The sequence below is a fragment of the Misgurnus anguillicaudatus genome, chromosome 20 (genome assembly GCF_027580225.2).
Source record: "Misgurnus anguillicaudatus chromosome 20, ASM2758022v2, whole genome shotgun sequence".
Taxonomy (NCBI): domain Eukaryota; kingdom Metazoa; phylum Chordata; class Actinopteri; order Cypriniformes; family Cobitidae; genus Misgurnus; species Misgurnus anguillicaudatus.
In genome coordinates, this window is record NC_073356.2 from 16,033,674 (window position 1) to 16,049,706 (window position 16,033).

A 16,033-nucleotide genomic window follows, 5' to 3' on the forward strand; every position below is an offset into this window, starting at 1 on the left:
AACACTTATTCGACAACCAATGTCACTTATTCAGGAGCGCCCTAGGGCTGTGCTTGTTCCCCGTTCTCTTTACTTTGTCAGTTTTACAATTATCTGTATACAATGTAAACACATATATCAAAGTTTTCAGATGATACTGTGTTGTTGTCTTTCTTGGGAATTAAAGATGAATACTAATGTTGTACAAATAGATTAGTGGAAAGGTGTTCACTTATTATAGACGAAAAACAACGGAAATTATCTTTTGTCAGAGTATATGCATCAAATAAAGTGACTGTACATAATAAACTAATTGAAATTATGTTATATTATAAATACCTGGGTGTCTATTTGGAGTTGTGACAATTGGCTTTTTTACTGTAAGGTTGGCCTAGAACGACCATATTAATCGTTGCGATCTCTCCCAGCAATAATAATTGTTTACATAAATAATAAAACAATATAATAATGTAAATATTGTTGAATTACTGATAACCTGTTTATGCGTGTGCATCACTTCACAAGCAACTTCCCTTGTGCTTGTTGGACAGAGGCGTCATGCACATTCAAAAGCACATGCCAAATGGATTTTGAATGCAACCTCAAAATCAAAAAAGCGTTCATTCTGTTACTCTTTCAATTTGTTTAATATGCACAATATTATCAATGCTGTGGTGGATCCTTGTCACTTTTCAGAGATTTTTGCCGTTTGATCATGTTACATTACTTTATTCTGGCGGCAGGTGCTGCAGTCAGCGCAGCCGCAGACGTCATCAGCGTCTGAACGCGCTCACAAGCTTTGCTGCTGCATTTGGCTATCTGAGGAATTTAACGTGTAAGAAACGCTCACAACATTTCCAAACCCCAGAACGGTAATGTGTAGTTAACCTCCTCTGTGTGGTGTGGAAAATGTATGATTTAAAATGTGACCGTCTCGACGTTATATTGGTGGAGATTTCTAGATTCATCTTCTTGGTACAACGCCAAAGTTGCCAGAGTTCACGGGGTCGCGGAATCACACATGCTCACATATGAGGCAAAATTTAATGCAAAATCCTCTAATAATTTTATCTAAACATATTTTTCAAAATCATTGATCATTAAAATCAATCACGTGGCTATAGCTAATGTCATTTTCGTTTCGTTATTTAACGTTATATGGATTTAAAATTACATTAATTTTATAGGATAATGCAGTTGTTATGCAAAATGCATTAATGAAGTCATTAAACAAAACATAAATAAACAATACATGTTGTTTTTAGATGTAATTATGATGCCAATATTTAATTATTCCGATTTAATAGTTTTTTATATAAAAGTTAGTTAACACTTTTATTTTGGAGGTTTTGTGCGAAGGCAAGGGCGCTCAGATTGTTAGAAATGTGAGTGCAATGGAAAAGACTGAAAGTTCTATAATGTGTAGGCTATGCACACATTTCTGTGAACTGTGCACACTGTGCCCCCTAAAAAAAAATTGGTGCATGACGCCCCTGTTGTTGGATGTCACATGATCTCAGATTTGACACATTGACCACAGATGTTTCATTTTGTTTTCCTCCACCTGATATCAGCACAGACCTCTGACGATTTTCCTTCATCTAGTTTTTTTTTACAATACTGGTAAGTGCTTTATTAATGTCAATGTTATGGTGCTCAGATGGACAATTTATTTGAATCTGATCAAATTTTTACTTTATTCCTTGTTTTTTCTGCCTTATCTTTACTCTATAGGATTCAAAAGCCCCTCAATAAAATGGCCCGAGTCTGCAGTATCTGTATCTGTACATGAGAGAAGAGCTCAAGAAACCTTTATGAAAACATTATTTTTGCAATTGCATGTTATGCTAACTGCACAGAGATACATGTTGCCCACTAGTAGTTGCAAATAATAGATCTTGGTCTTCACACTTTGCTCTCAGATCAGTTTCGTTATCTTGAGTCATTCTCATCAGTATAAAAACAGAAGACAGAGAAGAGCAGAAAGCTACACAGGAAGAACATTTCTCTTTAGCACATATCCATTATGTTTAAGTGTAAAAGATCTGAAATATCTAAAGTAGTTTATCACAATGTGCTCAAGACTGAGATTCAGGGATTTGACAGAATGGAGATGATGGTGGACATCTATGAAGATGAAGATGACTTCAGGACCCAGAAAGACTCTAATACAAACAGACAACAACCACTTCAGTCTACAGGTAATACATTTAATTTATTTGCCTATAAAAACAAAACAAAAAAGATACAATTTTGTCGTCTGTCCTCTTCAGGAAGTGAGCGTGTGAGGATAAGAAGTTACAGATCAGTTACAGTGTATTTGGTGCTGCTGTGTGTTCTTCTACTGACTGCAGTCATAGTGCTGTGTGTCCTGATCGATACAAAAAATCAACAGTTTAACAACAAAAACCTCCCAGAAGAGAGAGACCAGCTACTAACCAAATATACCAACCTCACAGAAGAGAGAAAACAGCTACTAACCAAATATACCAGCATGACAGATGAGAGAGATGAATTAATAGCCAAATACAATATTATTACTGAACAAAATAAACAACTGAATCGGGAGAAAAATGAGCTGCGGAGACATTTTAATGGTAATGTAGAAATACAACAGAACAACACAAATATTAGATATTAAATATTTAAATAATCGACTAAATATATTTTGTATACTGAACGGCACTAAGTTAAGTAGTTCACTGTGGTCAAAAATAAAGATTCAGCTTTTTGTGTTTACAGGTGAATGGATTTACTATCAATCTACTTTGTACTACATTTCATCTGAGAAGAATAGCTGGGATGAGAGCAGAAGATACTGTAGAGAGAAAGGAGCAGATCTGATCATCATTAACAACAGAGAGGAACATGTGAGTAAAAGATACTGTGTGTGTGTGTGTATGTGTGGGGGGGTGTTAGTATAAGTATGCAGTTGTTTCATCATTTTTCTTAGGATTTCATTAAGAAAATGGCTGGTACAGAATACACCTGGATTGGTTTGTCTGACAGTGATGAGGAGGGCAGATGGAAATGGGTTGATGGCAGCACACTGACCTCTGGGTGAGAAATCACTAAATGTAACTGATTATTATCCAATAAATGATTCTTACAGTCAGTATTATATCACACAGAAAACAACACTGAAGATCTAATGATGATCTGTTGTTTCAGATTCTGGCATACTGGAGACCCCAATGGTGGTAGAAAAGAGAACTGTGCCCTAAAACATTCATCACTTTGGGCTGATTACCCCTGCAATGATGCTTATAAATGCATCTGTGAAAAGACATTTTTGATATAAGTTGTTAAATAAAATACATGTTAATTTAGTAATCTGTGAACACACAAGAGCTTTTATGCATGAACACAAAAAAACTTCAAGAAATCAATTTAAATCATTTCTATTTTGTGATGCAAATAACATTTTGTTTAAATAAAATAAGCTATTCAGTAAATGTGTTTTTAATACGATCGTTTTTAGTTATGTGTGTTTGATGTTGTGGATCAATGTTAGTAACATACAGTATAGAGTAACTGGTATGTTGAGATTATTGTTGTTCAGGTTGTAATTTATACTATTTTATAAAGGAGCAAATATTGGCACAAATGTGTTTGGTAAGGCTGCAGTCACACCAAAAGCGTTTATGGCAGTTGCAGGCGCCTTTTTTGAATGATATTCTATGGGCAGGGCGCTGTTTATGCGCGCCGAGCGCCTTGCGGTTTTTTGCCGCCTCCCGCGCACGCGTTTTTGAAGGAGCGCTCAGAGCGGAGAAGCGCATGACGTCATTCGCGTCTTCCATTGTCCAATCGAATGAGGGGAGAGGCGGGCCTTACGTTGTGGTGAGGGAAGTTTACAGTTGCTTTGAAGAACCGGACTCCACTCGCTCACTCTCTCCTGCGTGTTTGTGCATCTCTCACCCTCAAACAAGGTCAGAGCAAGCGTCCTCTTTTTAAAGTTTCTGCTAATATGACAGTTAACAGCAAAAGAGCGCTCATGCTTCAATATTTGATTGACAAGACAGCTGACTCGGTGGTTGCTTAGCAATATGAAAAGCCGCGCAGCACTGCTCTTTTTTAAAAAAGGCAGTGCGTCGCGCCTTGCGTTTGCAAGCGTTTAAAGAGCTTTTGGTGTGACTGCGCCCTAACTCTGTATCTGTATTTTGTTAAAAACGGTGACTACAAAAGTTTAAACAAGCATTCCAATTTCTTTTATTTTCCATTGGTCAAACAAATTGATAACCCTACCTAAAAACACAAGTCATTGGTTGAGCCAGTACTGGAGTTTAAGTCTGATTGGTGTCTCCTTTAATGAGACGGTCTGTGAGCTTAGGCTTTCAGAAACACTACAGATCACTTTATGTGTCAACATATCCTCCAACCCATACGACTCTTTTGGTCGTTTGTCCATTCCCTCAAATACGACAAATAGAGGAACCTCAAACCCATACGACTCATAGTAAGATGGCACTTCTTCTTTCAGAGTTTTATGATGGTTGGCAAACCAGCTAAAAGAAATATGCCATTTACTTACAATGTATTAATACCTACATATCTTAAAGGTGCAGTGTGTAAATTTTAGCGGCATCTAGTGGTGAGTTGGCGAATTGCAACCAACGGCTCAGTCCACTGCTCACCTCTTGCTTTTGAAACACATAGAGAAGCTACAGTAGCCGCCACCGGACAAACATGTCATCGTTGGAGAAAACTTAGTAAAACAGTTTGTCCGTTAAGGGCTTCTGTAGAAACATGGCCACACAAAATGGCGGCTTCCATGTAAGGGGACCCTCTGTGTATGTAGATAAAACCATTACCACCTTGGTTGTGCATTATTTTCGAATAATTCAACGGCCTTTGTCAATAATTCTATACGTAAAGTAGTACAACAACATAGCCTATACTTGGTCTTTTGGAGCATTGGTCAGATTGATATTTATATGTTTAAAGATTGTGTATGCCTGAGCCAAGCTTAATAAGTTTTATGAGAAAGAAATGCTGTTCCTGACAGAGAATGTCATGTCTGATCCTTCTCATATATTATATGAGAAATATCAACTTTAACAATCAAATAAAAGACTCAGAGTACTACGGAAATCTTGCTTACCAGTCGATAAAATGAATAAATCAGAATTGGGGATCTAAATAGCCCTTAGGAGTTTGAAAATGGTACAGTAATTGTATTTGGACGTGTTGTGTTTATTGTTATTGTTTGATGCTGTTAATTGTAGTGTCTCATTTTTTATTTATTTAATTTTATTACTGTTGTAGATCATTGTAAGACAGTAAACGATGTGGGATGTGAGACAAATTTTGCAAGAAATTTCAACAATAAAGTTTAATTAATTGAGCTACTGGTGTGTAGTCTGTGCTTCACAGAAGAAAGCTGTCATGAAAATTCATAGCCTCAATACAATGGTAGTCTCAGATGTTCTGTCATGTTCTGAAAATAAATGTTTTCTGCAAAGGACAGGGCTTTTATCAGGTTAACACGTATTACTTTTCGTCCTCAGGAGAACAGAAACACCCCTGGTCTTCTCATGTTCTTCACTCAGCTGATAGTAGATACACTGACTTGGTTATGAGGCACCTTCACAGCCTGGTGTTTGCCTGCAGGGTATATCAAAAGCATTAAACAAGTAGAGGACTGAGACGCTTCTCATGAGGGTGTGATGAGGACACAGAGCCTTGAGGATACATGAAATCACTACAAGTCTGTCGAGCCACCATTTAAGCTCCGCCTAATCCTAAACACAGAAATATAAAAAAAAATAGTTTAACGGTGTAACTTCACAATTCAGGACAATAGTTCACAGTTTATGTAACCTGTTTCAGCAATAAATTTCTACAATTTATAATGTGTTTAGGAACAATTCAGTTGCACTTTATTTTACAGTACTTGTACTTACCTTGTACATATATGGTTAATATGTTGTACTTACAGACAAATGTGTGGTACTTACTTTTGAGTATATACATGGTAATTAAAGGGTATCATTACTCTACTTACCAGTGGTACATATTTGGTAGTTATTATGTAACTCTAGATAAGTACTGGGTAATACCAGATACATACAAGAAACACTCCTGTACTTACAAATGTAGTGTTTCTTGTAACAAATGTAGTGTTTCTTGTTAGTTACAGACAGTATACACACACTATATGTGCTGGTCATTAACGTGCATGTACTAAACATTTACCATGTACATACAATTTGTAAGTACAGCCTGTATGCTGTAAGTACTAAATACTTAAATTGTACATTCATTTGTAAGTACATGCAGTAGTGTTTTTGTTAGTTACAGTATACATACACTATAAGATAAGTATATATCTGGTATTACCCAGTACTTACCTAGATTTACATAATAAGTAACTACCAAGCGTATATCACTGGTAAGTACAGTAATGATTACCATGTAATTACCATGTAGATACTCAAAAGTAAGTACTACACATTTGTTTGTAAGAACAACATATTTACCATATATGTACAGGATAAGTACATGTACTGGAACATAAAGTCCAACAACAGTTCTCTGAAATTACTTTACACGGACTTTAAGGGAAATCACTTTATCTTAGTTAAAATTGAACTGGTAAATGATAAAGAATGATTCCCCCACCCCTTTTGTATTTATTTCATTGCATATTGTATGTTCAGGGATGACAAATTGATAAGCTGACATGCTATTTATGACTGGATGTAACTTTTGATTTGACTTAATGAATTCTATTAGCAGACGTCTGAAAGGCTCAAATTCCCCTTGCCTTATATTGAAGGAATCATAGGCCAACTCCTCAGTGAAATACTTAGTAGAAAATAGTAGAATCAGTTGAGCAACAACCAAAAACATACTAGCATTATATTAAACAATGTTAGCATCATGTTAAAATATGCTATAGCTACATGCTAAGCCACATTAGCAACATGGTCACTGGGTAGTGCCATCAAAATCATGATTAGGACATGTTAGCATAAGTTGTACAATCATTTTCTTTTTAAGGTTTGTCCACAAACTTTTCTACAAAGTTATATTTTTACATGTTCTGAGAACTTGCATCTTGCATTCTGAGAACTTGTTCTGAGTAGATTTTAGTATGTGATGGGGTGTTCAGGAAAGTTTTATAAAAGACATTTGGAGGAAATTAAATTTTTGTCAAGTACCTCTTGTCACTACTGAAGCATTGGTGTTTGAGAGAGAATTCTGTCTGTCAGATAGGAAGCTTCTAGCAGTTACATTACCGCTTCATTAGCATTCATGTGTTCCTGTTTATTCTGGTCTACTTGTCAAGCTTCTTAATAACTGGTGGGCATAGCTGCTAATTAATTATGTTGATAATTTTCTGCTGTTATAATGTGCTGAAGTGATTCCAGCAACTTCCTTTGGGATCCGTCGAGTCTCTTGTGTCTTTTTCTGCGACCAGTTCCCCTGACATTGTATGCCTGGTGGTTCACAATTTCCTAATTTTTCAGCAAATGTTTCTGGGCACGCCTGAGAGTCATTGTTTTTAGCATTAAGATTAATTAGCTGATGATTCATTGACATTTTTTGCTATGCTGAAAATTAAGTCATTAATTTAAAAAAGAGGGTCATTATGCTTTAAACACTCATTTAGTGCAAAGTGTCTGGAGTTTTTCATAATTCTAATTGGAGTTAAATTTCTTGCATTAAGGGCATGAGGAACTAAAAACATGAAAACAAAAAATGCTTAATGAATAGAGAAGTAAAGGTGGTTTAATTAGATACAATAAAAGTAAGTGTTTTTCTTTCTTAAACAAGTCATTTGTATTCTGAAAGCTTTTTAAAGTCTGGCTCTGAACCATAGTAATATTGCAAGGTCAGTAAACATAAACAACAACATAGAGAAATCAGTGGCAAAGGCTTGGGTTATTAATGGTAAAAAACATAATTAATGTTAAAAACAAATGAAGAGTTTGGTTCCAAAACGCAATAAATCCATTTTGACAAATTTTGGTAAAAACGTGTTTTCTATACCAAGAAAGTGACAAGATGAAAACAACTATTTTCTGTTACAAACTTTCACATAGCATCTTTAGGTTATAAAATCATAAAAAATTCAAATCCATAAGTTGATTTTCAAAGATTTATTATAAAAACGGATAATTTTTTCCACAAAATGCAATAAATCCATGACAAGTTTTTATTCAAAATGCTATAAATCTATCGAATCAATAGCCTATATAAATGTGCATTCATCTTTGCCATGTTATATTCATTTAGTTGACTAGTTGTACACACTAATTAAAAATATAAACATTAATGTCATTAATCAAAACACTTACTTTGTCATATTAAGATCACTGTCATTGCGGTTACTTGACGTCCTCGCTTAACGTCTTTCACAGAGATCAGCTGTAAAATGTTTTTGGTCCTGCTCGATTTTCGTTGACTTTGAGTAAAATTATGGAAAGTTTTTCATAAGATCCTCTGGGGTCAATGTGTTAGCATGAGAAGCTTGCTGTCGGGAGAACAAGCACCCGTCTCCCGAGTGCCTCTCAGGGAAAATATTAGCTGTTGATGGCTTACGTTTCTTTCCCATCACAGAAAACCATCACAGGTTTAGCGATGCAATTAAAGTATTATTTTGTTTTGTTTGTTGATCACGAAGTACAAAGTAGATGAGGAAAACTAGGACTCCGTGGACTCAGCGCCTCCGCCATTGTTTGTTTACATTGCGTGACTGGTGGGCTGTAATATCAGAAATGGATTAATTGCGTTCTGTAAAAAAGGAGCAGTGGCGTTTATCGCATTTTGGGAAAAAAGGGAGAAAAGATGACAGAATAACACGGCGGATATTGGATTTTGCGTAAAATTAAGAATTTACTTTTAACTACTGACCTGATATAATACTGATTTTGGCAGTAACTCATTTTTTTCAAAAATGGCGTTTATCGCGTTTTGGAACCAAACTCTTCAAATAATGCTGTTTATATTGAAGTCCTTGTATAACCACATTTAATGACAATCTTAACTAAGTTTTATTCTGAGAGAATTCTGTAAAACAACAAAACTATTAACTAGAGATCAAACTGAAAAATCATTCATCTGCTGTTGTCCTTGACTTTAGGTTGCATTGTTACTCCTAATTTTGTTCAAAAGCAAGACTAGATTTTCAGATTTTGTGAAGAAAATGTTAATGTCCCTTAACATCTATTTATGAAAAATGTTTGCACTTAGCACTATATATACTGTAGTTGCAGGGCAGCTATTTCAGTTATACAAAATCAAATCCAATCTGCTCGAATGGGGGAACAGATATTTCTAACATCACCCACTCAGGTCATATACAGTGGCAAGAAAAACCCCTAGGAATGAACTGGTTTTTTACAGTAAATTGCAATAAAATGTGATCTGATCCTCATCTAGATCACAACAATAAACAAACACAATGTGCATAAGCTGAAAACACACGAATAGATCTAGTTACTTGTGCCTTTTTTGAAATCACCTATTAAATATTAGTGAACCTATAGATTAATTACTTTAATGAAAGCTAATTTGTGTCAGAAGCTGGCAAACTGGAGTGCAATTCATAAAATGAGTTTAAAGGTGTGGTTTAGTGCAACTTTGATTCATTAAAAGACACGCAAACATTATAAGATTGCTGTCCTTACGAAGCATCAGCTCTTACGAACTATGCCTCTCTAAAGATATCCGATCAAGAGTTGTTGCACTATAAGGCTGAAAAGGGATACAAAACATTAAATCTCAAAATGTTTAGACATCCATCGGTCGACAGTTAGACGAATTGTCTATAAATGGAGACAGTTTAATTTAATACTGTAGCTACGCTTTCTAGAAGTGGGCACACAATATGACTTCTAAAGCACTAGCAGTAAATCTTCTTTACTGCAAACTAGTAAGTAAAACTAGTAGTTTTACTTAAAGGGGTCAAAGCGTGAAAATCAGACTTTTCCATGTTTTAGTGCTATAATTGGGTCCCCAGTGCTTGTATCAAACTAGAAAACTTGAAAAATATCAACCCAGTAGCTTTCTTTTAGTAAGCCTTTTTTTGCAAGCATGTAAAAAATTAGGTCGTTCAGATTTCGCCTGTTTTGTGAACAGAGGTGGGTAGTAACGAATAACATTTACTTCGTTACATTTACTTGAGTACATTTTTTGATTAACTAGTACTTTTAGAGTAAATTTATGGATGGGTACTTTTTACTCTTACTCAAGTACATTTCTAGTGAAAAAACTGTACTTTTACTTCACTACATTTGGCGGTGTTCCTGCGCTACTGTCAAATGGTAATAATTAATGAATATATATATTTAAAAAATGTATAGGGCGTGTTCGAAAGTTTCGTGAGACAGGCTGCGTCACCCTTTAGCGCGCGCGCGCGAGGAGAAGCAGATGAGGGCGCGTGTGCTTTGTGCGAGATATCGAAGGCAGATCATTGGTACACAATTAGTGGTTGTTTAAATCTTTACACTGTAAAAAGTGAAAGTTGGATTTACTTAAAAATACTTTAATTGTTTACACCTAAAAATCTGTATTATTTTCACAAAAAAAGTTCACAAATCTTTTTTTAAGTGTTGTCCATTAAAGCAACACTATGTAGTTTTTTTACCTTTATATAATGTCTCTAAAATTATTCCAGTGATAGAACAACTTTTAACTAGACAAATTGTACTGTTGCTGCAACTTGAGCAGCCTCCTAGCTGCTCCAAGCACACTCTGAAAGTGGCGGTGGAGGGTAGGAAACACAGCCCCGCCCCTCACCCTGCCTGCAGAACAGTGTCTGATACCATGGGGGAGCTGTAAGTCATTTTTACATGGAAACTACATAGTGTTGCTTTAAAGTACTTTGTTTAAGTAGATCCAACTTTCACTTTTTACAGTGTAATGAATAATAGTAAAGCCTGCCTTTCGATAACATCACTAAATACACTTTACAGGTGTCTAAACAGACACTGACATTACATTCCCTCATGTCAAAAACATAATACTAGATTGTGGTTTTTGGTAAGTTTGGCTTTTCCATGAATTTAAAGATGAAGACAGCTTCAAGCACTGGAAAGCACTTTTAGGATGACTGCATGGGTAGTTTCAGCTAGATTAAATCTAAGTACTTCATTAGACCCAATACCTTCACCTAAGATTTGACCATGTCACATAAGACATTTTATCTCTGTGTACCAGTATAGACTGTCCATTAATGAGCACTACTGATAATATGTAGTTAGACAGTGGTTTCGCTTCATTTGTTTCATGTTCAGAAACATTTTCTGTGAATCTTTTCATAGTAACATCAAACAGCAGTATTTGTTAAAATGATCTAGTTGCTAATGACACCCTGATAATTATGGTTTCTTTTCTCTGTATCAAATTGTTGATAATCCCAGGCAGGCAAAAGCCAGAGTCATACACCAGCAAAACAATATTTGCAGTTCTTGACGATGTAAACACATGTACTGACCTGAAGAATCTAAATGTGTCTATTAATAAATTACAGAAGTCTTAGATAAAAGGTACAAAAGTTGTACCTCTCTGTCACTGGGACACTACATTTCAGAAACATCCTAATACCATTTAGGTACATAAATGTTCTTTTGGGGTACCAATATGTACTTTTAAGGTACAAAAGTGTACTTTTTAAAAAGGTACAGTGCCAGTGACAACTGTTTTTTCTGAGAGTAGGCACAAAGTGTAGTCTGTGTACTCACCCATAAATGTTCAATAAACATGCGCTTCATACACTAAAAACTGGTGCTAAATAGCACTAAAAGTGGATTTTTTATACAATAAATACTTTAAAATGATTGTAATATTTTTAAAATCAGCTGTTGCTGACAGCTTACTTTTGACCACTAGAACCAAAAATGCTAATGTTTATGTTTTAAAACTTATCGTATGTTCTAACTCTTATCTTATGTTTTAACAATCATCAGAGACGAAACTTTTTTTACTGGCAATACCAATATTTTAAGTAAACCATATTAATATCCTATGGGATCTCATAATACTCCATCAGTTCTATTATACACTCACCTAAAGGATTATTAGGAACACCTGTTCAAATTCTCATTAATGCAATGGTGTAATGGGATGTTTTCTTGGCACACTTTAGGCCCCTTAGTGCCAACTGGGCATCGTTTACATGCCACGGCCTCCCTGAGCATTGTTTCTGACCATGTCCATCCCTTTATGACCACCATGTACCCATCCTCTGATGTCTACTTCCAGCAGGATAATGTACCATGTCACAAAGCTTGAATCATTTCAAATTGGTTTCTTGAACATGACAATGAGTTCACTGGACTAAAATGGTCCCCACAGTCACCAGATCTCAACCCAGTAGAGCATCTTTGGGATGTGGTGGGACGGGAGCTTCGTGCCCTGGATGTGCATCCCACAAATCTCTGTCAACTGCAAGATGCTATCCTATCAATATGGGCCAACATTTCTAAAGAACGCTTTCAGCACCTTGTTGAATCAATGAAACGTAGAATTAAGGCAGTTCTGAAGGTGAAAGGGGGTCAAACACAGTATTAGTATTGTGTTCCTAATAATCCTTTAGGTGAGAGTATATAACTCCTTCTGTTAGAAATGAATACTCAAATCCAAAGGAATTGGTGGTTATCAACAAAGGAAATGGACTTCTACCTTATATAGGCAGCTAAAAATAACTGTGCCTAAAGAGTGAAAGAGACTTTAAGAATGCTCTTGTCTCTTAGCCTACGTATATATAATTGAATTCAATATGTTATGCCATCTCAAAAGGGAGTTTGTTTGTGCATCCACCGGGCAAAATCAAAGCACTTATTGAGGTCTGCACACCTACACATACAAAGTGTTGAATCTATACATTCTGTTTCAAGTGTGATTCATTGTTGTCTGCGATGTTTTAATCATAAAACAGGATGAGTTCTATCATTCTGCATACGTTGTGTTATTCAGCGTGGAGCCCATTAGACTGACACAGTTTACCACCTGAACGCCCCTACAAAAGATGATTTATAATACTGCTACTCAAGGCTCTCATTTAAAACCCATTTAGACTGCAGCCACAGAAACGTGTTGCTATCCCATATCAAAAAAAGCAATGCAGACAACTTTTCCATAATATACATTCTAAAAGGGTCTTGGTTATATCTAGATCTCTTTGAAAATTAGTTATTTATGCAGAAATGCAGCTATGAACCTTTAAAAAGACGAAACTTGTGACTGTCGCTTGTCAGTAGCTGACCCACAGTTTATATTTATTATGATTATCAGGGGGTTTTTGGTCAAGTAACCTTGTAGTGTAAACAATCCTTGTTTTTTAGTTTGCATCATTACTAATTGTCTTTCACAATTATGTGCGATCTATTAGAATTTGTTCAGGCAGTGGTAACAGAGACAGCCCTGATACTGCCTTCTCAATGCACCTTTTGTTCACATTTATAAAACAGTCATGGGATCCGTTTAAACGTATTTCTCACATGTTGACCCTGACAGTGAGCTGTCACTCAACTAACAGACGGCTATTGGTGCAGATCAGATAAACATAAATGACCTTTAGGTCTATCCTAAAATGAACTATTATGAAATAAATCATTTCTTAGCATGTAAACAAAGACATTGGTTCATTTTTAAATGTCACTTTTTGATGGTTTTTCACCATATTTGAACTAACTGTGCTGATCTTTGTTGCTCTGCACGCAATACATTGCTAACCAGAGGGCAAAGATCTCAATGTACCTGTTGATCTATTCTCTGACCATCACTTATGGTCATGAGTTGTGGGGAGTGACCAAAATAACAAGACTGCGGATACAAGCCCCTGAAACTAGTTAGTTGACCCTAAAAACAATTGTGTAAAGCTTGAACATCTGTGAAATCAAACAGTTGAGGTAGATCATGGCTTCTGGTTAGGATACCTTGTGGAGACATCCCAAAGGAGGTGTTCTGGGCTCTCCAACGGGGAAGAGACCCTGGGGACACCCTGAATGAATTTGATCTCACGGCTGTCATAACACCTTAGAATCTCCAAAATAGAGGAGATATAAAAAGCAGCCAGGGAAAACGAGGCATATACGCCTTCCTACTCAGCCTGTGACTTGGTCACCGAAAAGGTGAAGGAGAATGGATTGATTTTTTTACAGGTGAAATAAATATTTAAAGGGGACATTTCACAAGACTTTTTTAAGATGTCAAATAAATCTTTGATGTCCCCAGAGTGCGTATGTTAGGTTTTAGCTCAAAATACCACACAGATTTTTTTCTTATAGCATGTTAAAATTGCCACTTTGTAGGTGTGAGCAAAAATGTGCCGTTTTGGGTGTGTCCTTTAAAATGCAAATGAGCTGATTTCTGCACTAAATGGCAGTGTCGTGGTTGGATAGTGCAGATTAAGGGGCGGTATTATCCCCTTCTGACATCATAAGGGGAGACAAATTATTTTCTAGGTTGATAGAAGCACTGGGGACCCAATTATAGCCCTTAAACATGGAACAAGTTCGATTGTCATGATATGTACCTTTTAAAGACAAAGGGCTCTATCTTACCCCCGGCACAATGCGCGGCGCAAGTGTCTTTTGCTAGTTTCCACTCTGCGCAATTATCATTTTCACGTTTAGGGCCACGTTGTTTAAATAGCAAATGCATTTGCACCCACTTTTGCGCCCATGGGCATTCTGGTCTGAAAACGAGGTGTGTTCAGGCACATTGTTGGCGCGTTGCTATTTTGAGGCAACTAAAATAGTCTACCCCATTGACCAACAAAAACCTGGTCTAAAGTCTAAAGTCAATGGCGCAATATGTTTTTTGTTATTTAAAGAGCGCATTAGTAATATGCGCCTATAAACGGGACGACAATGCGGGTTTGCTTATCACATACATGAATGCACAGCAGCACACAAACGCTTTTAAATATGAAAGATTAAAGGATTGCATGTAAAAGATTATTATTCAGTCTCTTGGACATGAATGAGGACCGAAAATGAGACGTTAGAAGGCACAAAGAGCTGCTTCACCTGTAGCCTGGTAAGTAAATAAATGCTTTGCTTTAAACAAATGAATCTGCTTTTAAATGTTTTTTTTTTAATGCTACCTCACGAATTTATTGTATATGATGACTCTGTACCTGTGGATATGGTGAGATTAGAAACATTTTTAAGTAATGCTTAAAAAAAACTCATGACGCTGTCCAAGTGCTGAAACGTTCGGAGAGCCGTTTGTAAATTCTTTATCTCCTGTTTGTTCCTGTTATGAACTCTGTCTGTGTACCCTGTCTTGTACTCTTATTTTGAAGTCATGTCTGTGTCATCCATGTCTGTAGTTCTTTGTAGTTCTTTTGTTCATTGGTCTGTGTGATGATTGTTCCCCAGGTGTGTCTTGTTTTCCCTGATTACTCTGTGTATTTAAGCCTAGTGTTTCCAGTGTCTGATGTCGATCGTTACTTGATGTTATAGAGTTTCGTGTTCCTGTCTTGTTTGATTACCTGCTATGTTTCTGCTTGTTTATTGTTATTTTTAATAAACCTCACTGCATTTGGATCCGCATCCTGTCCTACCTGGATTATAATCACAACAGAAATCAAACAAGACAGGAACACGAAACTCTATAACATCAAGTAACGATCGACATCAGACACTGGAAACACTAGGCTTAAATACACAGAGTAATCAGGGAAAACAAGACACACCTGGGGAACAATCATCACACAGACCAATGAACAAAAGAACTACAAAGAACTACAGACATGGATGACACAGACATGACTTCAAAAAAAGAGTACAAGACAGGGTACACAGACAGAGTTCATAACAGTTCCAAATAAAGTATTTTTAGAGTACAAACCTTTTCTTACATTGTAAATTATATTTTGATGATATTGGATAGGCATACATTTAAAGCAAGTACAAGCCTGCTTTTTTACTTTCATGACTAAAAGAAAACGGGTTTTAAAGGTTTTAATTAAAAAATAACAATTTCAATACAAGTGAAAAACAACACAATTAGTTGCGGAAATTCGTGAGATCAGGTTGATTATTTAACATTTATCTTAAACTGGGGATCTTCTTCCTCCGCTTAGTTTTTCAGTTTA

General features: G+C 36.1%; 1 protein-coding gene across 2 annotated transcripts; it reads left to right on the plus strand.

Moving 5' to 3' along the window:
• Positions 1 to 1,417: 1,417 nt before the first annotated feature.
• Positions 1,418 to 4,777, plus strand: LOC129454583 (C-type lectin domain family 4 member M-like). 2 transcript variants are annotated; one of them, XM_073858215.1, is made up of 5 exons: positions 1,418 to 2,180; positions 2,253 to 2,576; positions 2,722 to 2,849; positions 2,933 to 3,039; positions 3,151 to 4,777. In XM_073858215.1, the coding sequence occupies exons 1-5, from the start codon at positions 2,006 to 2,008 to the stop codon at positions 3,278 to 3,280; spliced, it is 864 nt and encodes a 287-aa protein (XP_073714316.1). In that variant the 5' UTR covers positions 1,418 to 2,005; the 3' UTR covers positions 3,281 to 4,777. The 2 variants fall into 2 exon arrangements, with proteins under 2 accessions (XP_073714316.1, XP_073714317.1); XM_073858216.1 differs by lacking the exon at positions 2,253 to 2,576 and having other exon boundaries at positions 1,420 to 2,180.
• The last annotated feature ends 11,256 nt before the right edge of the window (positions 4,778 to 16,033 follow it).

Bases quoted from the DNA above. Each gene is read 5' to 3' on its own strand.
- LOC129454583 (XM_073858215.1), top strand. From the start codon at position 2,006: ATGTTTAAGTGTAAAAGATCTGAAATATCTAAAGTAGTTTATCACAAT. The intron at 2,181-2,252 runs GTAATACATTTA...TGTCCTCTTCAG, and splicing joins ACAACCACTTCAGTCTACAG to GAAGTGAGCGTGTGAGGATA. The intron at 3,040-3,150 runs GTGAGAAATCAC...CTGTTGTTTCAG, and splicing joins GGCAGCACACTGACCTCTGG to ATTCTGGCATACTGGAGACC.